This window comes from Eupeodes corollae, chromosome 2, assembly GCF_945859685.1.
Source record: "Eupeodes corollae chromosome 2, idEupCoro1.1, whole genome shotgun sequence".
NCBI classification, from domain to species: Eukaryota; Metazoa; Arthropoda; class Insecta; order Diptera; family Syrphidae; genus Eupeodes; species Eupeodes corollae.
Window position 1 is genome coordinate 132,093,636 of NC_079148.1, and position 25,733 is coordinate 132,119,368.

At 35.1% G+C, this 25,733-nt stretch overlaps 4 protein-coding genes across 4 annotated transcripts; 1 reads left to right on the forward strand and 3 right to left on the reverse strand.

Moving 5' to 3' along the window:
- Positions 1-7: 7 nt before the first annotated feature.
- Positions 8-13,298, reverse strand: LOC129944627 (uncharacterized). The gene is made up of 3 exons (XM_056054191.1): positions 11,867-13,298; positions 3,439-3,792; positions 8-3,376 (listed from the first exon to the last, which is right to left on the reverse strand). The coding sequence occupies exons 1-3, from the start codon at positions 12,107-12,109 to the stop codon at positions 1,358-1,360; spliced, it is 2,616 nt and encodes an 871-aa protein (XP_055910166.1). The 5' UTR covers positions 12,110-13,298; the 3' UTR covers positions 8-1,357.
- A 4,007-nt stretch (positions 13,299-17,305) lies between these two features.
- Positions 17,306-18,011, forward strand: LOC129946649 (U6 snRNA-associated Sm-like protein LSm5). Its single transcript, XM_056056902.1, has 3 exons — positions 17,306-17,467; positions 17,530-17,726; positions 17,794-18,011. Exons 1-3 carry the CDS (start codon positions 17,419-17,421, stop codon positions 17,821-17,823), a joined length of 276 nt encoding a protein of 91 aa, XP_055912877.1. The 5' UTR covers positions 17,306-17,418; the 3' UTR covers positions 17,824-18,011.
- A 3,496-nt stretch (positions 18,012-21,507) lies between these two features.
- LOC129947940 (esterase 6-like) lies at positions 21,508-23,476 on the reverse strand. Its single transcript, XM_056058712.1, has 3 exons — positions 22,032-23,476; positions 21,843-21,972; positions 21,508-21,781 (listed from the first exon to the last, which is right to left on the reverse strand). The coding sequence occupies exons 1-3, from the start codon at positions 23,395-23,397 to the stop codon at positions 21,640-21,642; spliced, it is 1,638 nt and encodes a 545-aa protein (XP_055914687.1). The 5' UTR covers positions 23,398-23,476; the 3' UTR covers positions 21,508-21,639.
- Positions 23,477-24,225: 749 nt separating this feature from the next.
- LOC129947941 (THO complex subunit 6) lies at positions 24,226-25,426 on the reverse strand. Its single transcript, XM_056058713.1, has 2 exons — positions 25,207-25,426; positions 24,226-25,148 (listed from the first exon to the last, which is right to left on the reverse strand). The coding sequence occupies exons 1-2, from the start codon at positions 25,317-25,319 to the stop codon at positions 24,254-24,256; spliced, it is 1,008 nt and encodes a 335-aa protein (XP_055914688.1). The 5' UTR covers positions 25,320-25,426; the 3' UTR covers positions 24,226-24,253.
- Between the last annotated feature and the right edge of the window lie 307 nt (positions 25,427-25,733).

A 25,733-nucleotide genomic window follows, 5' to 3' on the forward strand; every position in this document is an offset into this window, starting at 1 on the left:
ACTCTAAGGGCGCCTTTATTGTTAATTTGTTCGGCGTTAGATAAATTTACTTTGAGTTCAACGCTTATAATGTCATGCTCATGACAGTGACAGTTCGTAATAGGGTTTTTCCGTTGGAGGTATTAATTTTCAATAAGAAATATTGACGTTTTTCGACACGAATAACGGTGTTTACAACGGATTATTTTGTAGCGACGCTTATATATCCTTCCAATTTGACAGTTAAAAAAAAAGAAAGTGAAAGCGAAATAAAATGATGAAATATCAAAATGACTCGCTTTTAAAAGAGTATAAAGTAAAACCGTCAATAGAACAAGATTTAAAACTGATTTCTTGTTATTGCGTCGTCTTAATGGCTGAATCACAAACACACTTCAGCTTCGGCTTCGCCTGACGTATACGAGTTCAGGCATATGAATCCAATGCATGCTATCACAATGGAGCTTCGACCTCACGCTTCGTTTGACAATCGTAAAGAAAAGAAAGTAATGTAACGTAATGTGACTCCAAACGGAAGCTTTAGTTCAATGATCTAAACATTTGCTTTGTCTGACAGGTCAACAGCTGTAAAAAATGTCAACAAACAAAATATTTGCTCTTTGAAGGGATGAAATAATAGAAATGTCATTCAAAGCAATCTCGAAACAGGCCCACCGTAACGCAGACGAAGCCGAAGCTGAAGCGTGTTTGTGATTCACCCATTAAGCTTGCTGCTTCCTAATTAAAGAATAAGATTTATTGGTGAACAGAATTCAACACAGTTTTTACAAATCACTTAACTCACATTTGTCAAACTGACAGATGATAAATTAATTAGCCAGCATAAGAATCTATCAAAACATTTAAGGCTTTCTAGTTTGATCTTAAAAGAAAGACAAATTTAACAATGTTGCCCAATGAAACTAAACAAAAATTAGAAAAACAGACATTTTGACACATTTCAATGGAAAAATCTCATAAAATATTTGGTTGTTTTTTACATTATGGCTTACAGGGCATTTTAGAAAATGAATTTTTTAAGTTTGTCCGTCTGCTTGTGACTAAAAATTACGCGCTCCCGAACAAAAAAATATTTGTTTTATCGTAATGACTGTTTTGATTTGTTATTATATTTTAAAGTATGAAAACCTTCTTCAGCAATTTATAGAACACTAGGGATTCAATTCAATTTGGACCATAATCTCGGTTAAACATTTAATTGAAGTACAACACAAATTTTAAGTCATTTGAATTGCATTGAGTTATTATACGCTTTTTTTTGATATTTTTTAGTCGAATGTTGTTATAATAAAAATCGTTTATGTTATTCTCTTAGCCTAGATCTTCGCTTTACAAAAAAACAATCTTCAACTATACCTTACAATCTTGTCATCTCGGAGATTGTGTGGACCTGCGATTCGCCATTTTCCGTTGAAGTCGATGTCGCAGCATTGGCTAATGGTCTTGGCAGATTCGAGTAATATCCTAACCGACAATTACTATGGTGGGAGTACTTAGCATTATGATATTGAAGAGGAACCGCCGCTGCAGCCGAAGCAGCTGATGTTGGTATAATTTTAGGCTGAGTCTTACCACAATCACAGATTGTGACATCGGAACCACCACATTGTACCGGACCAATGAGTTCCTCTGTAGATTTGGTCGTTGTTATAGTCGTTGTGGTTGTGGTGAGTTCTTCCACGAATTGCGACGGTGGAGGAGCATAGTTCTCCACATCGGTGTAGGTGGAATAACGACCGTAGGGATTCTTTCGCGGAATCGAGTGTCTCTGCTGTGCTATTTGCAGTTTGATAGGTGGTTTTGGACCAACACTGTCCAAGTAGCCGTAGCCAAAGCCATAGCCACCGATTGATTTGGTGGTGAGATTGTCCCAAGACTTCGGTTTGTTTGCACATTGAGAAGTCGGATAGATTTGTGATGGCTGAACTTGCGTGGCCGAGATGTGATATCGCTGCTGATAAACTCCATGGGGTTGCTGGGCTGGCAGAGTGCCACCGTGTTGAACTGGCTGTTGCTGATGCCCAGTGCTTTGGTGATAAGACTGACGGGACTTTGTGGAATGTTGGCGACTTGCGCCTCCTTCACTCTGTGGATCCCAGTAGAGAGTATCTGTGCTGAGAGAAGTAGTGTATGATGCCGAACTATCAGCTGGGGCGAATTCGCTTGACGTGCAGGAGTGAAGACTGCAATGACTTGCCAATCCAGCTGTTAGGTCATAATAACGGGAACGGGCTTTACTCGGATCACAGCCATGCCCCGATTGCTGATATTGGTGATGGTATTGGTGCTGCTGCTGTTGTGGTTGCTGGTGTTGATGTTGGTGTGGAACTGATTGCTGGGCCTGTGTTGTTTGTTGTGTGGAATGGTGGTGATGCTGGTGGCGAGTAGATGTCGCCGGTGAGACATGTGATTGAGACTTTGGTCGTGGTGGTCTTTCCTTGGATTCTTTTTCGCGGTGCTTGTGCTTATGGTGATGCTCCTTGTGGTGCCGAGCACGTCGACGAGTGGGAACGCAATGAGTGTCGCAACAAGGACTAGCCAAATCGTAGGCATCCAAGCTTACATTATCTCCATTTTTATCAACTGACGACTTGCGACCGAAATGTCCAACACACGGATTGCAAGAGTGACCGTGACAATGCCGACTCTTGTGAGCTTTTACTGGCTCTTTTTCTGGCAGTGGCTGTTTGACTTGGTTCTGCAGATGCTTCTCTTGGGTCAAAGGATGTTGGTGCTTCTCACAAGTTCGAGGCGGTGGAACTGGTGGGTTGGGTCGAGGTTGCTGTTGGGATTGTGGTTGTTGCTGTTGTTGTTGTTGCTGCTGTGGTTGTTGTTGCTGCTGCTGCTGCTGCTGTTGCTGAGGCTGATGTTGTTGAGATTGCTGTTGACCTTGTTGCTGTTGCTGATTTTGAGTCACATAAACACCTCCACTTTCAGCTGACTCTGCTCTAGTGATGAAGAAGTGTTGTTCACTGGGACTTCGCACCGGGCCACTCATACTTATAAAGTATTCCCCACTACTGCTTGACGTCGACGGCTTAAGAACATATCGATATGTAGGATCTAGGTATTGATAAGTTAACATGAACTGAGCTGGTGGTGGAATGATGGTTGGTGTTTGATGGCGCCCAACGTTGACCACATCTTCGGTGGATAAAGTTGGTCGGTAGAATGGTGTTTGGTTGTCGCCGGCTGTGGGAGATACTCCGTTATCGCCATCAGTCGGTGAGGTTGTGGCCTTCTTTCTTGCTGGAAGACTATGCGTTTTCCATTTGCCCTCGAGAAGTTCCCGTTCCCGCAGACAAATTCTTTCTAACTCATTCATCTTGCTCTGCAAAATATTCTGCAACTGCATATAACGCATATGAAGATTAACCTGTAATGATACATATATATATTAATATTGAAGTTTAAAACTTATTTTTATTGAAGACTTACCTTTCGCACACAATCCTCAAAAAGAACAACCATACGCATCCTTGTATCACAGTTTTTTATAAAGGCCACGAGTGTCTTGTGATCAGCCTTCTCCATGTCGGTTCCGTTTATGGAAAGTATGACATCGCCCTCTCGCATTCCTGCCTTATAAGCCGGACCATCATACTCCACATAATCAACATAAGTTATCATTTCCACCTCCTGCTCCTTCTTGTAATGGATGCCATAGCTCTGCAGGGTAAAACCAAAGCTTGAATTTTTTTTTTCGACAATTATGGTTCGCCTTCGACGGTCCTCCTCAGGCTTGGTTATAGCTATTCGATCCGATTTGAACCTTTCATGGATATGGGCCACCTAAGTTACAAGACATAAGAAAATAACAAAACAACAAAAAAAAAATATGTTAGAAAAACATAAATGCTGCAAAAGTTATTGTAAACTTAAAAGTTATGAAAATGACTTCCATGTTCATATGAACATAGATATGGATAGATGCATTTGAACCAAATAAAATATTCAGCAACCAATTTAACTTCCTGTGCATAGTTTATGCTCTGTTGTGTTGTGTTGCAGGGTTTATGTGGACCAAGGAATACCCTGGGGCCGTTGATACAGAGAAGTAAGGACATAGAGATGCATACATAGCTACAATAAGAATCTTCTTTCTATATGGATATTATGTGTAGCCTATGGTTCCCACATTATTTTGCTTTTAAAGTTTCTGAATGAGGACACATGCTGTAGCGATATGTGATTGAAAAGATTTAATATTTATGTATGTAAGCATGTTTTAACATAGGCTAATGGTAAGTGATAGTTAAGTTCTTAGCTTTGAATAAATAGCCCATAACTGGGTTCTTTTATCGACCATAAATGTATAATAAAAATCAATGAATAAATTTATGTCTCTACTGTCAGTTTGTAACGTACTTTGTATCTATATTTATGTATGTATATGGATGTAATATATTGTATCTATTCAATATTGTAACGTTGAAGAAGGCCAACTTTGAGTCATCAACTTATTGTTTATTTTCAGTCTATAATTGGATTTGACTATTGTTTGTTTGTTTTGGTGACACAATATTTGTAATTTCTTTGAAAAGTTTATAAACGGTCAAGTGTAGGACGTGTTTACATTCTTTGTGAACTTATTGCGATTGAATTTTGATGTATTGAAATAAAAACATTAAAAATAGAACTTTCCTTATTTATATAAGAGCTTAAGACATCAAATTCGATTCTTTTCTTTGTATAATCTATTGAAGGACATTGTTTGTATATTTTATATCTTACGTTCTTTACGTTATTTCAAATTAGAAGCGATGGCATTAAACACCTGTCAAACTAAAATTGATTATATTTCTTGGCGCATGGAACAGATTGGAATCGGTTTTTTTGTCATTGTATTAGTTTAACTTCGTATACGTGTTAACAGATATGATGGAGCTGTCAAATTCTCAGCTTAACATTTTTTTAAAATTGTATTGGTAATGGTGCAAGGAGGGTTTAATCTGCCGAAAAATCTAGATCTGCGAATTTGATCTTAATCCAAAAATAAATCAATTTTTTTGCCCGATGGAATGCAAAAACAGGAAGTTCTATATCAAGAATAATTTGATTTATTTTACCCATGGATCATCTCGAATAGACTGAGTAACACTGTCCACGTTTTCGGCTGTTCTTGATGTTCTTGGCCGCCCAGATTTTGGTTTCTCCAGAGTTGACCCAGTCTCTTCAAACTTCTCAACCCATTTTGCAATGAGTCGAGTGCTAGGCGCATCATTTAAGTGACGAATATGTCGAATACTGCAGAATTTTCTACGCGCTACAGTCGCCGAATTAACGTTTTTGTAAAACTCACGTACGCACAACGCACGGTCCGCACCATAGAAACGCTCCATAGCGACTAAATTCCCAACAGCCAGACTACCGACTGACATACACCCCGCGCCCCTAAGAATAGTTGCTTTCGCGTAATAAGATAAGCAAATGTGAACTTACTTTTGAGACACCTTGACAAGAAACTATGAATGTTATTGAAACACAACTAATTTGATACTTTTATTTAGGTATTTTATAGGAACCACTTTAAAACTTCACTATGGCAACAATGAATTTGTGAAAACTCTAATCAATGGAAATGAATTGAGTCGAATCATCTTACACAGGTGAAAAGCTCGGTTAATTGTCAAAATTAATTGTTGTCATGGTGAAATTTTGAGGTGATTCCCATAAAATATTTAAATTTAAGTACCAGATTGGCTGTCTTGTGGCTGTCAGGTCGTTTGTGCAAGCGTCTAGTAATTTTATCGGAAAATGATATCACACTTTTGTTTTGGCAGTTTTTAAAACCTAGTACACAGCTGAAGTGAAACGATTTTTTTCGGTGATCTCCAAGTGCAGCGCAAAATTAAAACGAAAACCACAGCGCAAAAATATTTGTGGAGAGTTCTGTCAGCTGTCAAAAACAATTGACAAGTTCTGACAGTCAGCTGCTGGTAAACAAAAATGAAAAAGAATTCTATTTATTAACATTTTGTTGAGCAGTTAGTATATGTTTTTTTCATTTCTGCAGCTTTATTGCTCCAGAGGCTAGCAATAGCTGAATTATTTTTGTGGAGCCTATGCTTTAACTTCCAAATAGCTTCGATCAACGAAGCCAGTTTCTTTTTTTCCTCCGAAAAGAAATACATTTTTTTTTCTTCGGTTTATTTTTTGGAAGTTGAAGTTCACTGCTCGTCTTCATCACTTCTTGCACACCAGCAATAACATCTTCAACATCCTGAGTTTCCGATTCAGAAATGTATTGTTGGAACGCATTAGACAAATCCATTTTATTTTAAATTTTAAATCAAATATACTCGTACATACATACATGTAAATCAAAGTAAAATCACCGAAAGTCACGAGTAAACAATTTGTTTTTTTCAATAAAAAAATTAAACGTCAAAATTTCGCAAGCAATCAATATGCTGGGCAATTAAATTGAGAACGAAAACAGTGGAGAATTGTACTAAGTAATCTAGTACAGCTATCCACTAAAATGACACATTTCGTCGTTAGCAGCGTACTGAAAAACTTTCTTTTCGCGTCAGCAGCGTACTAGGCTTAAGCTATCAAATTGACTAAAGCCTTGCCTAGAACAAATTTGTCCATTTTGATTGGCATTTATCAAAAATAACCTTAGACGATTCCGTGACTGATTTATTTTAATATCAACAATATTAAGTTTTATGATCCTGCTTTTGTTATACAAATTAGTTGCCATTTTATCTTAAAACGTTATTATTTTTCTATAGAAAGGATTTTTTGCATGCAAGCACTATTAGAACAGAAATTTGATCATAGAATAATCATCAACCCAAAAACCTCTTACACAAAATTGATCTTTTCACGTTTAAGATTTTTTTTGACAGCTTTTTTAATTTTGAAATTAATTTGTTTTGTGCTCTAATCTGTCATCGTTCTTTGAGTTCCATTGGGCAAAATAAATTGCTATGTTTTTGTCGAATTTTTAATTCCTATTACAAGGAAAAAACTCCAACAAAATAAAAAAAAACTTAAGAAACTTCCATGTCAAAACCTGATTTTGAATTGCAATCATTATTCATGGAGATAGTTGTCAATGGCTGCGTTTAATCTCAGACAGATAGGGTATCCGGATACCTTTTTGTTAGTGTTTTACGTAAATAAATAACAAACTTAACTTTAAAACTGGAGATTTCGCAAGTAAATTATTAGTCGTATAGAATTCCAAATGAGCTTAGAGGAAATTGAACATAGATTACAGATTAAGGTTATCTCTTATTTATTAAATTATTACGCACCTATCAATTCATCATCGTCCGACGAATCAGTTTTTTACTTCGAAGCTTAAATGTTTCTCTGCTTTTTGTGAACAGATGAAAGTTGGTTTTATTTTTTGACAGCTATCTCAATACAGCTATCCAACTCGTTAAACAAGGTATCTAAAAATCATCCTATCCAAGATACCCTATCCAACATGAGATTGAACGCAGCCAATGAAAGGACAAATAACTGAGTTTGACTTTTGACGTTAAAAAATATCTTAAGTAATCAATTTATTTTATCCAAACGAAATGCAAATGAATTATAAATTGCTGTCAAATTTGTTAAAAAGCGACAGTTTTCAAATGTGACAAAATAATAACCAGCATCATGGCTTGTATTGAAGCTTCGCATTACTGACATATTAAATGGTTTTGTCACAAACTTGAGTTGTGGAGTGTACCCATGGATAGCACAAGCCGCCTTTTGCATACCAAGCAGGTAATGATGACGTATGGCTTTTGTTTTGCTGGCTCCCAACTTGACGTTTAGCTCAGCTAAAACGAACCTACCTTTGAAATATTAATACATTCCTCCATTTTCGCATGCCATAACATTGGAACTGATTAATAAAATAATTTAAACGATTCAAAACCCTCTGGTTATTTATGTGTAAGAATTAATGATGCTAAAGTTATAGTAAATGTCACTTTCTCCTTTGGGAAATAATATTTTAAATTTACGAGTTCTTAACCACAAGACTGTTCTGAACATTTTAATAAACTACCAAAACCAATAGAAAAAAAAACCTAAATCAACATTTTACTTTCATAACCTGCCAACATGTCAAATCCAACCACATGTTCAACTTTTAGTACATATATTATGTGATTCATATGACGTGTAACAAGAACAACCAACAACAGAGAACGAGAACCTCTAGCAACCTCCTTGACCATTGTCATGATCAAACGGTTTGCCATTGAAACCACTTTCATAGTAACCAACTCAACTTCAACATTAAACCAAATATAGCGGAAGTAATCGCGTGTGTTCTTCCGATTGATGTGACCCATAAGCATTAATAATTACAGAAAAATGCTTGTCGTTTGGTGCCCAGGGAGTATAGTCATAGGGAAATGTGACAGACTTACAAGCCTATTCGATACAGTAGGAACTGCACCAAACTTTTTTTTTGTTAAAAAAAACATAAAGGGCTTCCCTTCCGGTGACAACATCAATAAACATACATATGTAGGTACATTTGTAAACTTTTGGTTCTAGAATAAACCTCGTATATTTTGTATTCATTTCCCATATAGCCTTTAAATACAAATGATATTAAAAATACGAACGTAACATTGCGGTACTGTGAGTGCGCCATACATTTGTTTATTTTTTAAGCAATCAGAAGCGTATTTGTAACTGAGAGATTGAGGCCAAAATAAAAATAAATACTTGATCGCATCGAAAATTTAAATGAATTTTAAGAGTTAAGATGATTTTACACTATTGTATAAATCATATGACTCATTAGTCGTTGGTGACACAGCAGTGGAACCAATAACTTAACAATTCTTAGCTTAATAAATTGTTGATTTTAATAAAAAATCAATATTTTCCATGGCCAATGGAATTCAAATAAAAATAAATTTGTATTTTCATTGCGTGAAACAATGGGCTGGTTCACGCAACGTAAGGCGCGTCATTTTAAACCAAGACAATGGTTGCGTTCAATTTCGTGTTGGATAGGGTATCTTGGGTAGGTGGATTTATATATACCTTGTTGAACGATTTGGATAGCTGTATTGAGATAGCTGTCAAAAAATAAAAACATCTTTCAGCTGTTCACAAAAAGCAGAGAAAAATTTAAGCTTCGAAGGCAAAATTGTTCTAAAATAAAACATTTAATAGATAATTCAACTAATTCGTCGGACGATGATGAATTGATAGGTGCGTAGTAATTTAATAAATAAGAGGTAAACTTAATCTATAATCTATGTTAAATTTCCTCTAAGCTCAATTGATATTATATACGATTAATAATTTACTTGCGAAATCTCCGGTTTGTAACGATTTACATTTAACAGAAAACTATTCTAAGAGACGAGGAACATTACGAAGTGACAATACCTAGATATAGTTTGGAAGAATTTCGATCTCATTTCCAAATGAGCAGAACTTGCTTTGCGGTAAGGTTTTGAGTTGGTTTGTTCACAGTAGATAAAGTTTTACCTTAATGGTGGGACCAACGCAAGAATATTTGCTGCACGATATATCCGTGCTTATCCAAGGATCCTTTAAAAATCATTCAAGGGGCACCATCAACTAGAAAAGCCAATGAAATGTGAACAAACTTGTCTTGATATCTATATCTATAGCTTTTTCATCGTCTTTTATGTACAGAACATCCTCAAATAGAACTTAAACTAACATTTTGTATCTTTTTGTTTACCGACAAATACAAAAGGCTGAAATCAGTTTTCAAGTTTCTTGAAATTGAACCATGTGTTGAACCAGCTGTTCTGTCAGATACCTACATCGACATAAATTCTTGGATTCCTTTTTTGCCATCACAGATGTTTTTGATCAGCTGTTATTTTACACGTAAAAACTTTCATAAAGGTATCCGGATACCCTATCTGTTGTGAGTGAACGCAGCCAATAAGTTAGTTTTTTCAGAGGTCAATGATTTCAAAATTGGAACTTTACTTCAATAATCTCTATCTTCAGTTGATCGGACGATAAGTACAAAAAACATAATTGTCCCGCAATGGGTTGTCTATTGTATTTTAGTTTTACAAATTCTTTTCCCAATTTGATACGGAAAACCTTTTCTCTTAAATATTAAATTAAATTGTTAAGGAAATAAATAGATATCAGATTAATTAAGTTATTCTTTAAGTTGAATGAAAACATCTGTTTAATTGTCATTTTGACATAAGTAGATTCGACTTGACTAACTTTCCAATCAACTTCCCTGTAAAGTTAAATGCAATGTTATGACATCTGGTAAATCAGCATAAGAAACTTGCCTTACCTTCAAGCCCCCCTATGTCGTCTGAATCAATATAGGTTGTCTTGTGAACTGTCATATCTTCACTCAATTCTTTTTTTTGCTTTAAAGACTTTCTTAAACATTGAGCGCATTCACAAAGCTAGTGGCCACGTAGTCAAAATTCAACTAGCTTTGTGAATGCAAAATTGCACTACAAAAGCTAGTCAATTCGGAACTGTCATATTAATGACAAATACTCGTACAAATATATAAAATAAGAAACATTTGTGTTTTCAGAACTTTAAACAGTTGTTTTTCTTTTTAAATTCAATAAAACCAAATAGAAGATATGATATGATTGATTTATTTCATTTTGAATTCTTGTATCCTTGCCGAGCAACTGATTGTGAAACGTCAAAATTAGTGTACACTAACTTTGTAGCCAAAATTTTTACACTACGTCACTCGAAGGGGAAATTTCAACTACTTTTATAGTTAGATCTAACCAATCAGAATCCCTGGACTACGTAGCCACTAGCTTTGTGAATGCCACCATTGCTAAAAGAGTTAGTTCTAACTGTCAAACTGATAGAAAAGAATTGCATTGGGCAGGTTCAGACGACAAAGTGACTTAAAAGTAAGGAAAGTTTCTAATATCTGATTAGCCAGTTGCCAAAAACTTACCTTTTTATTAAGGTAACTTTTAGTGAAAGTTACTCAAGAAAAATCTCCCTTTCCATCAAATCAAGTCTACTTCTGTCAAAATGACAGTTTATCATGTTTTTTTCGTTTAACTGAAAGCTGAACTTTATTTCTCTATGATTGAGTTATTTTCTGCACAACTTCATTTAATGTTTTTTGTAAATAGTTTCCTTGTCAATTTGAAAAAGAAATGTGTAATATTTCTTTGCATGTCTGAGGAATGTTTTGTAAACAACGTTTTTGGTAGTTTTTGTTCTATGATCTGAAGGTAGACGTTTGTTAAGGAAAGTTCTGAATTTGAAATTCATGACACTTGAAAGACGAACTAGTTGCCTTTGTCAAAGAATAAAATTGACTGCAAATAAAGTCCCTTATGTTATCCAGACCTGCCGATAGGGTATCGTGGATAGGTGATTTTGAAATATCTTACTAAACGAGTTAATAAAAACAAATGTCAGCTATTTACAAAAAGCAGACAAATCTTTCGATTTCGAGGTCCGAAACTATTGTAAAACAAAATTGTCAACTCATAAGTTTAATAACTTCAAATAAGAAAATGAATTCACCATACAAATTTTATTCGGGTCATTCTACCCGCTATATGGCTACAATGGAACTAAAAATGGGCCCCTGGTTGGAATCACTTAAGGCCATACGTTAAATCACAGCTGACCCTGTGTCAATTTTGCTTAATTTGTTTCATTTCCTTTTTCTTTTACCGCTTACCGCTGCTTAGTGGGTTTGGGAATTGTATTTGTTTTTTTTTTGTTGTCATAATTATTCACACTTGACCTGCACCTATTTCACACACAGCGCACCCACAAACTAAGGTAGGTATAATAAGGTGGCTTAAAAATCGAAGTTCATATCGCTATCATAATCACATTGTAAATATGTAAATAGAGAGTCTAGTCGTAAGAAATTATATCTACTAACCTGTGAATCATCGAAATCATCATCGCTGGTGTCCATGCTCTTTTGCTTGCGTATCCTTCCCAAACTCCCAGTACCATTCAGATAACCTCGTCTACCCTCTCCAGCACATGTGGCTATACCGCCCCCACAGCCACCATCGCTCCTTGCCTTATACAAGGCGGATGAGCTGCTGCAACTGGTTATTGGAATTGGGTTGGTACAACCACCACCACCACCACTGCCACCACCACCTTCTGCAGCCATGTCTCACGATAAGCATCCACAAGGCGCGCTCCAGCAGCACCAGAGACAAGTGCCAAATCCAAAGCCAGTGCCAGTGCCAGAGACAGAGCCAGAGGAGACGACAGCGAGGAGGGCAAGGAATTAAATATTATATATATTTGCTTTCTCTCTTATTTTCTTGATGGTTAGGTATATTGATTTATCCAGAAGGAGCAAAATTTCATGGAGGACTTAACGTCATCCTAAACTGCCGATGATAGCTTAAAACTTTTTTAGGGGTAGGCTTGGGGGTTGTTTTGAGACAGAGAGGAGGGCTCTTTTCTTTTACTTTTTTTTACTAAAGTGCTAAATTATTAGATCAAAGAACAAACACAGAACAAAGGCACTTAACTTGGAGGATACATCTACTTTTTTTTAAAGGCTTTTCAATCTTTTTTCTTCCACTTCTATACTAAAGAAAACCAGAAAGTCCTTTTTTACTTGGACACAAACGACATCACTCTTCAATTTTCTTTTTTGATTAATTAACTAATTTATTTCCACAAAACAAAAAAAAACACGAAAGACGACAACGTAAATGTTACATCCGCGATTCATTATTTCTTTTTTCTTTGATTGATTTGATGTGTTTCCAGGAGTTCCGGCCCGGCTCTTATGCTACTACAATTTGTCTACTAATGATGAGAACACGGAACCGTTTTATTCACGACCAAAGACTAAACTAAAATCCACTCTGAGTGTTATTCGCCCCCAGCAGATTCTTCGTGTGCTGCTACCACCGTCGCCGCCGCCGTGTGTTGTGTATATGCGGTATCCCACTCAATGCACTATTAGAAGGTACGGCACATGGTATGGAATATGGAGTAATCAGCTTTTTCCAGGCATGCGTTCTCCGGGTAGTATTATAGGAAAAGAAAAAAACTGTGTCTATTGTTTTAAGCAAAGAAATAATATAATAGCGAGGTTTGAAAGGATGACTTTTTTAATAGATTTTATTAGTTTTATTCGAAACTAGCATCGACAAATGGATGTTACTTTGATTACCGGATTTTAACTTTAATTCATAGCCGAACAGGTGTGAGGGTGCACCTTTAGCCAGAGGAAAAATGCACTTCACCGGACTAACAATCCACCCGCATGCAATCAGCGATACTTCAGAATCAATACTAAAACCAAAGAGAGCACGCAGGCTGATGCTGATGCCTTCGCCTCTTGCTAAAAGTCGGCTTGATTTTTGGAAAAAAAGCTCAACAGGGCATATTAATATTTGGTTGGTATTCATTTTCGATATACCGTATTTTTGGAATTGCCTTTTAAATTGCCGTATTCTAAAATGATTTTTGATTTCTTAAATTCAAAAAAAAAAACTGTTTGTAACATTTCAATTTGTCATGGTCAAAGTTTCTAAAGAAGAAAAACAAAAGTAGTTTTCAAGCTTTTGAAAATCATAAAAAAATGATCTCGTTGCTTATAAGTTTTCCACTTAATAATTTTTCTTATCAGAAATTACCCATTAGCATATGAATTTATCACTCCTATATTTTATATTTTTGAAAGTGGCTTTAACTTTTGCAATGCTTCAAAGTTATAACTGTTTTATAGCAAATTATATTAAATAGGGTTTTTTAATAAAAGGTTACATTTTAAATCTTAAAAAAAGCACCTAACTTAACTAGTTCAAGAATTCCTTTTTTAAGGTTTTGAGTCGATAATGAAGTAATCATATTCATTTTATGTTTCCCGTGTCCCTATAGAAAAAAGTCTAAAGACTTTGAAACAAACGATTTTGGTGGCTCATATTGTGATCACCTCTTTGAGATATAACAAATCCAGGAATTTAATTTAATTATAAGAACATTTTTGAATCGATATTTAACGGTGCTTTGCTTTGATTAGAAATAAAAATTATATACTGATCGATTGGAAATCACACAAGGAATTTTTTTTGAGAAAAAAACGTTAAATAGTGGATTTATTTTTCGCTAAGAATGTGTTTTTCTATTTTCGGGCGGAAATTCATTTTTCTGAACCGCTGATTCTTTTATGTCCAACAATTGAACGAATCGTTCCAATGATTTCTATTTCAATGTCACTCAATTCCAGTGACAGATTTCTGTCAGTAAAAATTTGTCGGTGGTTTTCAACCAGGAATTTTATTCAATGACAGACATTTTTAATAAAACCTATAAATGACCTGCCAACAAAATTCCAAAGTTTGTTTTCAATGATGAAAACCAATGAAATCGATCCGGAAAAATATTTGAATTGATATTTGACGGAGTTTCCCTTTCATAAGAAATGAAAATTATATATTGATCGATAGGAAACTTTTTTTGAGGAAAAAAGTGTGATTGAGTATTTATTTTTCTATTTTCTAGACGGAAATTTATTTTCCTGAACAACTAATAATCTTATGTTCAAAAGTGAAACGAATCGTTCCACTGATTTTCGTTCCAATTTCACACAATTCCAACCAAAGATTTCTGTCAGTAAAAATGTTTCGGTGGATTTTAATCAGGAAATTTTTTTCAATGAAAGAAATTTTTAGTGATAGCTATAAACGACCTGTCAAAAAAATTCACATGTTTGTTTTCAACGGTGAAACCCAATTAAAGCTAGAACTGGCGCCAGAATGATAGAAAATTGTTCTGTTTAGAAAACATAAAAATCTACTTTTAGCGAAAAATAAATATGCAATTTTCTTATAAACATTTAATTGAGTGATTTCCGATCGATCGGTACATATGGTTTTATTGGAAAATCCTACATTTATATAATATTTCTTAGTTATAAAATATAAATTCTATCTTAATTTCATGTGTGCGTTTTAAAACTCAGGAGTCAGGAGTTTATTTTATGAGCGCTACAATCACAACACCCATGTGTCCTTTCCAATAATCAAAATTAAAGCTCACTTTATTTAACTGGGTTTTAAATATTTTGCCATACCAATACAAATTTGAATAGTTATTTTAAGGGCTAACGCTGAGTTGAATTTATTGTTTGGAAACTCAACTATAAACGAACAGTTAAAATAAACTCCATGATTTGCACTGTCGTCCAAGCGTCCACAGGTTTTTCTCAAAACCCACCTCTGTCTATCAACTCCTACTCTCACCTCCCCGTGGTGAACATCGGGTGCCTAGTACCTCAACTGGAGATTGGGTTCCAACCCCGGTGGAAAGTTGTTGGGGGCACCAAACGAGAGAGGGGGGAGAGGTGTTTCCACTAAGGCACCTCTCATTATTCAGACGGCAGCGGAGGAATTTCCGAGATAGAATCAACGGTGGCGTCTAGAGTTCCAGTAAGGTTGAACTACTTAGTGAACATCTTAGGGCTTATTCGACTTATTCGGAGCCCAGGTCTATAAGGAGTGGTTTCATCCGGCTCCTCATCCTTGGAGTTATAGTTAGGATCTGATCCTCTAGGTTGTGGGTTATCCCGTCGGGGTGACTTCCTGGCCACTTAAAAGCCTCATAGTTGCGAAGCACCAACAAGCCTCGGATACGGACGGATTTACTGTTGACAACCTACGCAAACGAATTAAGGACAACGAACTTTGGATATGTACGTGAAATGTTAGGTCTCTTAACAGATCACGTGTGGCCGAAGAATTAGCGGAGGCCCTAGACAGCTATAAAGCAGATATCACCGCCATCCAGGAAATAAGATGGAATGGGCTGGGAAAAAGAGGATGAAAAACTGCGATATTTACTATAGTGACTGCTACCACGAAAACCAACAGCACTTATTTGGATGCGGCTTCGTCATTGGAGCCAGACTTAGGCAAGAATTCTTGAGCTATAGGTGCATCAATGAGCGCATCATTACCATATAAATCAAGGCTAAATTCGGCAACATTAGCCTGATATGCGCGCACGCCCCCACAGAAGAGAAATACGACAACACCAAAGATATGTTCTTCGTGCTCTTAGACAAAACATATGAGCAGTGTCCTAACTTCGATATTAATATTGTTTTATATACTTTTTGCCTCCTTGCTTTGGCCATATTTTTCAAGATATTTATACCTTCAAATCAAATATTTTTGTTTTGTTTATGTTTGCAAATTTTACAAATGTCGATTCAATGCAGTCTTTTTGACAGAGAATGCAGTAGATATTGTAATAGAAGGCTAATTAGGAAAAGAGGTGTTTATTTTGGTTATTAGTATACACGCAAATTAACTCGCTGTTAAAATTTAACTCAACGATACCTAAACGTGCCTTTAGTTTTATTAGTTTAAACGCTTTCTAACTTCGTTTCGAAGTTTCAAAGAAGAGATTATCCATAATTTATGATGTTTTTACCATTTGACACTCAAGTACTCCTTTTGATTCTTATTATGTTATGTTCGCTTCGCTTCGCTTTTCAATAAGTAATATAATAAAAAGGTAAACACGATTTACTTTTTTTTTATTTCACAGATTTTAATTTACAAAGCCATCAAAGATTATTTCCAAAGGTTTCTATATTCGAATGGTCCTAAAAATAGGTAGCTCCAAATTATATCTTATGTGGGGAGATTGAATAAAATCAGTAAAAGTATGTAACAGCAATTCAAATTTCAAAGCATTTGAAACACACCAAGTAAAATATGCGATATTTCGAATATTTCACTAATCTAAACAGAACTATCTCGCCTTACGTATTAACATTATGTTACGTTATGACACTGACAATTGATGAAATGACAACAACCGGCAAACAAAAATTCATGTGTTTTTCATTTTTATGATTATATCCAGCGCTGCCGTTTCAAATTTTCGCTGGGGAGTATATCAAAGGTTTTAAGGGGAGTATTTCACGTTGGTAGGGAGTACGCACAAAAAAACACTGAATTTTTTTTAACAATACCACTTTATTAACACATTTATATTTGTACTCAAATTCCAACAATAAATAATTAAAACGTAAAAAAAAAATATTTCTTATATACTAGCAACGGTCAGGATAGAAAAAAATTGAATGCATTCAGACATTCAGAGAATTAAGGGTTTGTCATACTAGTTAAAATTGTTCAGAATAATTAATAACAAATAATGAAAATTTAAAATATGATAGAATGAACTTTAAAATAAAACATAAATACTAAACAAAATAGACTTTAAAATATTTTCGAGAGGAGTACATTTAAAGAGAGGGGAGTACGGGAGTACGGTGAAGGCAAGGGGAGTACGAATACTCCCTTAGTACTCATTCCGGCAGCGCTGATTATATCGTCCAACAAAGAAACTGATGAGTTGACTTCTATTTTGTTATTGATTTCAATTTATAAAGTTTATTAATTAAATATAGCTATAACTTAGAAAATACAATTAATTCTTATAATGTCTACTGCCGCTCCAACTGCTAATGCATCAACCCTTCTCCCGCTTGGTAAATAAACATAACTTGATTTCATTTCAACTTCATAGAGGAAACTTCTTGTTTTCCTACAGAATTGGTGGACAAGTGCATTGGATCTCGAATTCATATCATCATGAAGAATGATAAAGAAATGGTTGGAACACTGCTAGGATTTGATGATTTCGTAAATATGATGCTTGAAGATGTCACAGAGTATGAAAATACACCAGAAGGACGAAGGATAACTAAATTAGATCAAATTCTTCTGAATGGAAATAACATTACAATGGTAACTTTTGTCTTATTTCATATTATTTATCGAAAAACTTATTATATTCTTATGCAAATCATTTCAGCTTGTACCTGGTGGAGATATTGCCGAATGAATTGTAAAGAACTCACTTTGGATACGATGTAAATCAAGGCTATAATTGGCATAAGAAAAAAAAAATGTACAAATTCTGTAATTAAAGCATTTGTTAAGGAAACAAGAGTATTGGTTCATTTAAAACCTCATTTTCATTTTATGTAAACGGACTTTTTTGGATATGTATTTCTAAAATTTATAGCGCAACATTTATAGACACAAATAAAAACAGTACTTACAGAACCATTAACGACCGAATCGACTATTTTAGAAAAACGATCCTCTATAGATACAGTTACTAATAAAAATGGACGTGGTTTCCTTTAAATGTATCAAACCAATGACCTTTTTGTCCAAAGGATGCAGTAAACAGGATAATCAAGTCGCATTCACATATATAGAGGACCCAGGTAAATCAGTTGTAGACTATTGTGCAGTATCCCCAGGTTGGCGGAAACTTATTCGATCGTTCAGAGTTGACTCACAAACATTTTCGGATCATATTATTGGCATATGTTTCATTTTTCATCGACGCTGTAGAAGATCCAGACATTTATACCTTAAACTTACCGCCAAAATTAATATGGAAGGAAAGAAGAATAGAAAAATATATCAAAATAAAATAATACAAAATTTATAACTTTCTACTTTAAACCCAGCGAATGCTGAAGGAAAAATATCTTTTTTAAACGGCTGTAAGTTTTTCAAGCGTCATGAATATCAAATTCAGAACTTTACTTCCCAAATCTGTACTTCAAGTTTATAGTACAAAAACTACCAACAAAATTATTTTCTTTAAAACACTCCTCAGGCAAGCTACAAGTCCACCACGATTTGTATTTTGTATTGTAAAGGAATATTAGTTATTTCTTTTCCAAATTGAGAAGGAAGCCTTTTGAAGAAAGCATTAAATAAAGTTTTGCAGAAAATAAATAAATCATAGAGTGATAAAGTTCAGCTTTCGGTTGAATGAAAAAAAACATGATCAACTTCATTTTGATAGAAGTAGACTTGACCTAATAGTTAGGGAGATTTTCTTGACTAACTTTCCAGTCAACTTTCCATTAAAGTTGCCTTAATTGGAAGGTAATTTTTTGGCAGCTGGCCAATCAAATACTAGAAACTTGCCTAACTTTGAAGTTCCTTATGTCGTCTGAACCTGCCCATTGCTAAGGGAAATAAATTCTTCACATAATTTATACAAAGTACACTGTGGCCAATTAAAACTACAAACAGCTGTGTAAATTAAAAAAAGAACAATTTTTCCGGTCAATAGCAGCAGGACTCTCAACTACATGCAACGGTAGAAATTTTTGGTGCAAAATCAACCAACTAAAAGGTCAAAGCATGATTTGTGGGATTAGACTTAATATTAATGATCTTGCAAATTATTTTAAACTCCTCCTGAATCCTCATTTGTAATAATTTCGATCGAGAGATATCAATGATCGAATTGCAAACTGCTTTATTCAAAGCAGCAAATAATAAGGCACTAGGCTCTGATAGAATTCCAAACGAATTTTATAAAAATGCTCCTGATGAAATTCAATCGAAAATGTTGGAGATATTAAATTATATCTACAATTCGGGAGATGTACCTAAAAGCTTCAGGAAATCCAATGTCTATCCTATTCTCAAATAAGGTGATGCAAACTTGCCTTGTAATTACAGAGGCATATCTTTTATGAATTCGGTACTTAAAATTTTCACGTCTATTTTGTTAGAACGCATAAATGCATGTCCAGATCAAAAAGAGATACTTAGTGAGTTCCAATCCGGATATTCAACCATACATAATATTTTTGCACTAACGTCAATTTCTTAATACTTTTTGAGACAAAAAAGAAAATTGTACATATTTTTCGTTCATTACAAGGCAGGTTTCGATTCGATAGATCATAATGCGTTGTTTTACAAGCTGTCTCAAAAAGGTTTGTCAACTAAGCTTATTCGAATTTTAAGAAATATGTACAAAAACAAGCGTCAATGTGTGTGGAATGGAAAGAGTACGTCCGATTGGTTCGAGACAAAATCTGGAGATAAACAAGGATGACATTTGTATGCAACTACCAGCTGGTGCGCAAATAGATGACCAATTCATAAAAGTACTCCTTTATGCTGACGACATACTCCTGCTGGCAGAATCCCCTCAAAGCTTACAACTCATGATTAACAGACACTCAGAATTTTGTAAGACATGGAATTTAACTGTTAACCTCGAACAATCAAAAATAATGACTGTAAAAAACAGGCAAACGAAGCTTGAAAAAACTGAAGAATGGCATTTTTATGGTCAAATAATCGAAATAATTACTGAATATAAATATCTTGGCATTCTTTTTCACTTCAACATGAATATGTCATCACATCTAGAGAAAAAATTGGTATCAGCAAAAACAATGATCAACGTTTCTTGGAAAAAAGTTATATCAAGTGCTGAAATCCCAACATCAGCTAAATATAAAGTATTCGAAGCTATAATGCGCTCAGTCATTTGCTACAGCTGTCAGACATGGGGTAGGTATATCGTATATTGCATACGAAGAAGTTGAAAAACTGCAACGCTTTTTTTCTCAGAAAACTATTTTATCTGCCACACACCAAACTACGTCCTTACCCTTGAAACCGGGCTTCCAACTCTTTTCGTGCATCGCTAAAACTTCTTTTACCCTACATCTTAAAAATTCTGACACCTAAAAGAATAGCAAATAGGCTTGTTAGATACACTTTTCGAAAGCAAGTAGAGTGGATAAAGGAATGGCGTACTTGGGGCAAGTAGTTATGTGGTGTATAGAGCTTACAATTCAATGTGATAATCTTGATCTTTCAAAAAGTCAACTTTATAGATTTTTAGAAGAGATATACATATTTCAACGTAATGATAGTATACAAATATTAATCTGATCAACCAATAGAATACTGTACTCAGAACTTACCCATGACGTTGTAGAAATGTTTGTTACTTGCTTTTGATGATATGATTATATTCGTACAGGCGAACATTTTACTTTTGCAGAAGTTCTTCATAATAGAGATTGGTTTATTATTTAGATTTACTTAAAGATTGTTAACATTAACTTGGGTCTTGCGAGAAACTTAAAAGCGATTATTCACCTTTTCTGTCCTAAAATAGCAATGCTTTGAGAATTAATATCAAAACTCAGTTTCTTGCCATTCGTTTGTTTAATAATTAGATTTCCTCCCAACTTTTTCAGAAGTTGCCAGCAGAGACACAAATAATTTTTAAAGTATTGCTTGGAATTTGTTTATACTTTGAATTCAGTTCTTCTTCTTATTCTCAGTAGGTCGTTAACCCTGCAGTCGTCGCGGGGATTACTATTGTAATCCAATCATACAAAATGGAGTATTTCTAGGAACCTAGTGGTGGGGATTTTTCATCTCTTTTAGTATTTACAGTTAAATAGTTAGAACAGTTAGTTAACTTAACTTAATATAACATGTAATTACATTTTAAAGCCAAAATAAATTTGAAAAAATTAAAGCATTTTGGTTTTATTCTAATTTTAAAATGGATTACATATGTAATCCACGCGACGACTGGTGTAACATTTTGGTGCGCGACGACTGCAGGGTTAATAAATAGCTTTTCAAAAAAAAAATAATTGCTGGAACATTTTCCGAAAGAACAGCAAATTTCGGTTCCATTTCACTTCAAATTTAAAATATGGACTTTGTCCTCACACACAGCTCATGAGGATACTTTCCTCATTATAATATTATTACTTTAGGATTTTTCCTACAAGAACTTTATTTAAAATTAAAACTAATCCAACTCCCAAAATTTTTAACAAATTGCTTTTAGCATCTAGAAATTCTAATCATATGGATAACAACTACAACCAGCCTCCGACATCTCAGAACAGCCATCGATCGAATAACAGTTTTCATTCAAAGTAAGAATTGCATCATCTGTTGGAGTATTCAAGGGAAGATCTTTTTCTCCAAACCTCAAAACACTAAGAACACAACAATTTTTTAATTTTTGAAACACATTCAAATCTTTGAACAAGAGCTTACCCAGTATTTGCCCAATTCACATGCATGTCAAGCAATTTCTCCGAAAATTTCAAATCTCTATCTGTGAATACCGTCTGTTGTAGGTTAATCTTTGGTATCACGAAAATAGTGTCTGCAGTATGATCAGCACCTTTATTTAGTTAAAAGGAAAATGTAAAGTAAAATCTTCACAGAATCAATTGAACTTACCGAAATGAATATCCTTTCTCGTAGAAACCAAATTCCCTAAACTATACTCATGTGGATATTTGTAATAATAAACGTATAACTTCCCGGGATTAAACATTCGATGCAGATATATAGCCCTCTTTATATCATCAGTGAATAACACATGAGTGTACATGTCCTCTAGAAGCCTATAGTTTTCCTCCGAAAAATTCTTCTTCCCCATATAAGTGTCTCTAAGTAAAACTGAATATTGATGACGTTCCTCCTCTTCCATGGAATGATTGAAAAATAACAAAATTGGTGCCAATTCCTCCCAACGTTCATTTAGAATCTCAATCTCGGCAACTCCGTTTTCGTTGAGTGCCAAAAATGAAGCAGAATTAAAAGATCCTTCTCGTTCAGTATAACCCAATAGCCATGTTATGTTAGCAGCTTGTCCATTGCGCAATATCTCCTCAGGGTGTTGGGTTATAAAAGGATCTTCACTATCTATAGACTCGACGACGGGTGAAAAAACTGTAAAAGGATTACTTTTATAATATTGAAGACCAAAAGTGGATTCCCGTAGTTCTGCCGCAGTTTTTCCCTGCAAACAGACCTTCATTGATTCCGAGTCGTTTGGACAGTGGAGTAAATCGGCATACGCTTTGCTCAATTCCTTCGGTTTTGGCTCAATTGCCCATGGACATATAGTTACGCCGTTGTGTGATGCAACATAGTTGACATATTTTTCTGTGGATTTTAGCATTAAATGCATATGCGCTGCACCTCCACCAGCTGAAACTCCAGCGAGTAAAATATTATTATCATCCCCGCAGAATGTCTTAATGTTCTCCTTAACCCACATGACCGCCAGTCGCTGATCTTTTAAGCCCATGTTTCCGGAAATCGATTTGTCTCCAGTACTTAGGAAGCCCAATGGTCCCAAACGATAGCCCATTGTAACAATGACAATTCCACGCTTCACTAGTATCGATGTTTCCATAGTGTCTGGTGATCCCATTGTGTAGGCTCCTCGATGAATTTGTACTCTCACTGGGTACATTCTGTCGCAAGTAATATTTGGAGTCGCAACATGAAGATAGAGGCAATCTTCGGTTCCAGACATTTCAGCGTATCGTTCAAAATTAATGCAGTGTATCATTGGTTGAGTTGCATCTCTTATACCATCCCAGCTTTGTTTATAAGGTATCGGTGGCTCGAATCTATGCTTTCCAATTGGAGGTTCTGCAAATGGAATATTATGAAATTCGTAATAGCCTTCGGCATGAGTTCCACGAATTTTTCCCAAGGGTAGCTCAACAATTGGTTCGTTAGTCATAGAGCTTTTACAAGATGAAAACAAAAGACTCAACGAAACTATAAGGAACGTGATTTCTATGGCCATGTTTTTATTTTATTTTTCCAACTTTTACTAACTTTTAAACCATATTAACTATTTCAGATCAAATGCAATATACTTTGAAGTGTTTGTAACAACTGTAATGTGGCATAAAGCTTGCTTGGGGTTTTATTAGAACGTTCGCATGTTGCATCAATAGAAATTTGAATAGGTGACTCTTTTAAATGTTTTCGATTAACTTAGACTAGAACATGCAATCGCACTTAAATTCCATATACATTTCGCTTCATTGATTGAATGGTCATTTTATTGTTACTATAAATTCATATTTCATAAGTTATAGTTATTAAATATAATGTAACGAGCATATGCCGTGTTCAAAATAACGAAAGGTATGTTTGAAATCTGAGGGTTTAAGGTTATACACGGCGCACGGATGTATAACACTTTTTATTGAGTCTTCGTTTGATCATGTTGATGAGTTAACAGCACCAACCTATTTAATTTTAGTTTCATAGCGCACCTGATGCAAAAGCGTTATCCGTCGTGGAAAAGAATATGAAATCAGTTTTGTTCCAACCCTCTCCCGTCGGCATAAATGTGCTTTTGCACGATATAAATACCCGAAATTACGGAAATTACGGTCAGTGGCCAATTAGAGGTGATTTTTAAATCACGTTTAAGTAAAGCACTTAAATTGAAATAGTTCGCTTCAAATTTGATAATTGAAGCTGAAGGGTAGAAAATGAGATTTGAAAATGACGCGCTTCAAAACCCACAACCAAGTCAGACTTGAATTTATTGCACTAGAAGCCATAGCGTGTTTGACATACAATAAGTTGAATATTTGTCAAAATAAATAAAAGACACAAGTTAAATTTCCTAAGAACAAAAACAAATTTTATTCATCAGTATAAAAATCATCTTCAACTTCTTCATATAAATCCACCGACATGTCTAAAAATCGAAAATCGGTCAACACGTGCAATTTATTACTATAACCAGCCATGGACATGAATTTAACAGGTTGATTTTGCCAAACAACTGAATAAGTTGCAGTGTGCTCAACTGGAATATCAGCTACAATCTCGCCGTTTAGAGTGTAGTGTTGGACAGATGGATGTTCTCCAGCTACCAGAATATTCTCATCTAAAAAGTCAGTACAGTGGATAGCTCCTTCGAAGGCGTAGTCTGTTGAACAAGTCATCGATCGCATGTGCCAGAGGGACAGTCTTGTCCCGCCACCACATAATAACCAGTCTGAGGAAACAGCTAAACCTCCAATCCATTTGCCATGATCGGATCTAACTAGTTTACTATTTTTGTGTGGTTCAATCTTGCCAACGATTTCCTTATCTGAAGGTGACCAGATTCTTACGCTACCATCTTCCGATGCGGTATACACCTTTCCATTGCAGCCTCGAACACATTGGATGTAGTCCTCGTGACTGTTGAAACTTCGAATGATCTTGCCATCTTCCAAACTGATCGAATACATGTTATTATCGCCGCAACCTGCATACAAAATATCGTTAGGTTTGTCGATCCACATGCTATTGACGTCAGCTAAATCGAAGGATTCGGCAGTCAACGGAATTGAGATTTCCCATTTCTTGGAGGAAGACAATTTCGAGTTTTCTTCATCCCATTTAAGGCCATATATATATCCTGCTGTTCCCACAATCAAAAAGTCCCTGTGGAAGGCTAGACTGTCGATGGAGCGTTCTTCTGCTTGGGAATAGATGCGAACACGGCTTTTGGGTTTGTCGTCTTCAACATTTTCGAAATCTTCAATTCTAAAAAGAAAAATCAAGCTTATAAAACTTTTGCTATTTCATCCTTAAATTTACTTACTTTTGGCAGAATATATCACCAAAACGATTACCAATGAATAGATATTTCCCAGAGTCTGATATTGTTTGACAAAATACAAGATTGTACAAGTATTTTAAAACTTCTTTTCGCATCTTGTGGAATTGTTTTTTGTGTTTACTTGTTTAAATCGTATAAATTACTCGTGTGCTAAAAAATAATAACAAATAGAAAACACGATGACAGATTAATGAATTTGCAAGAGGCTAGTTCATATTCTTGCAGTATGGAGAAATGTCAATTGTCACTTTGACTATTTACTATCGCAAACACAATAGAAGCGACGTGGTGACGCACATCGTTATTGGTATTGCCATCTTTGAATATAAATTCTATAGTATTTTCATCGAGCTGTTATTCGTTATATTCGCCGTAGCCTAAAGGTGGCATTGGAAGTTTTATATACAAAGTTAAGTACAAAAAAACTACTATAGAAAATGAAGATGTAGCCACTAGGTGGCGCACCCGTACAAACCCACGATGATGGTACTATAGTTTTTATATTCAAA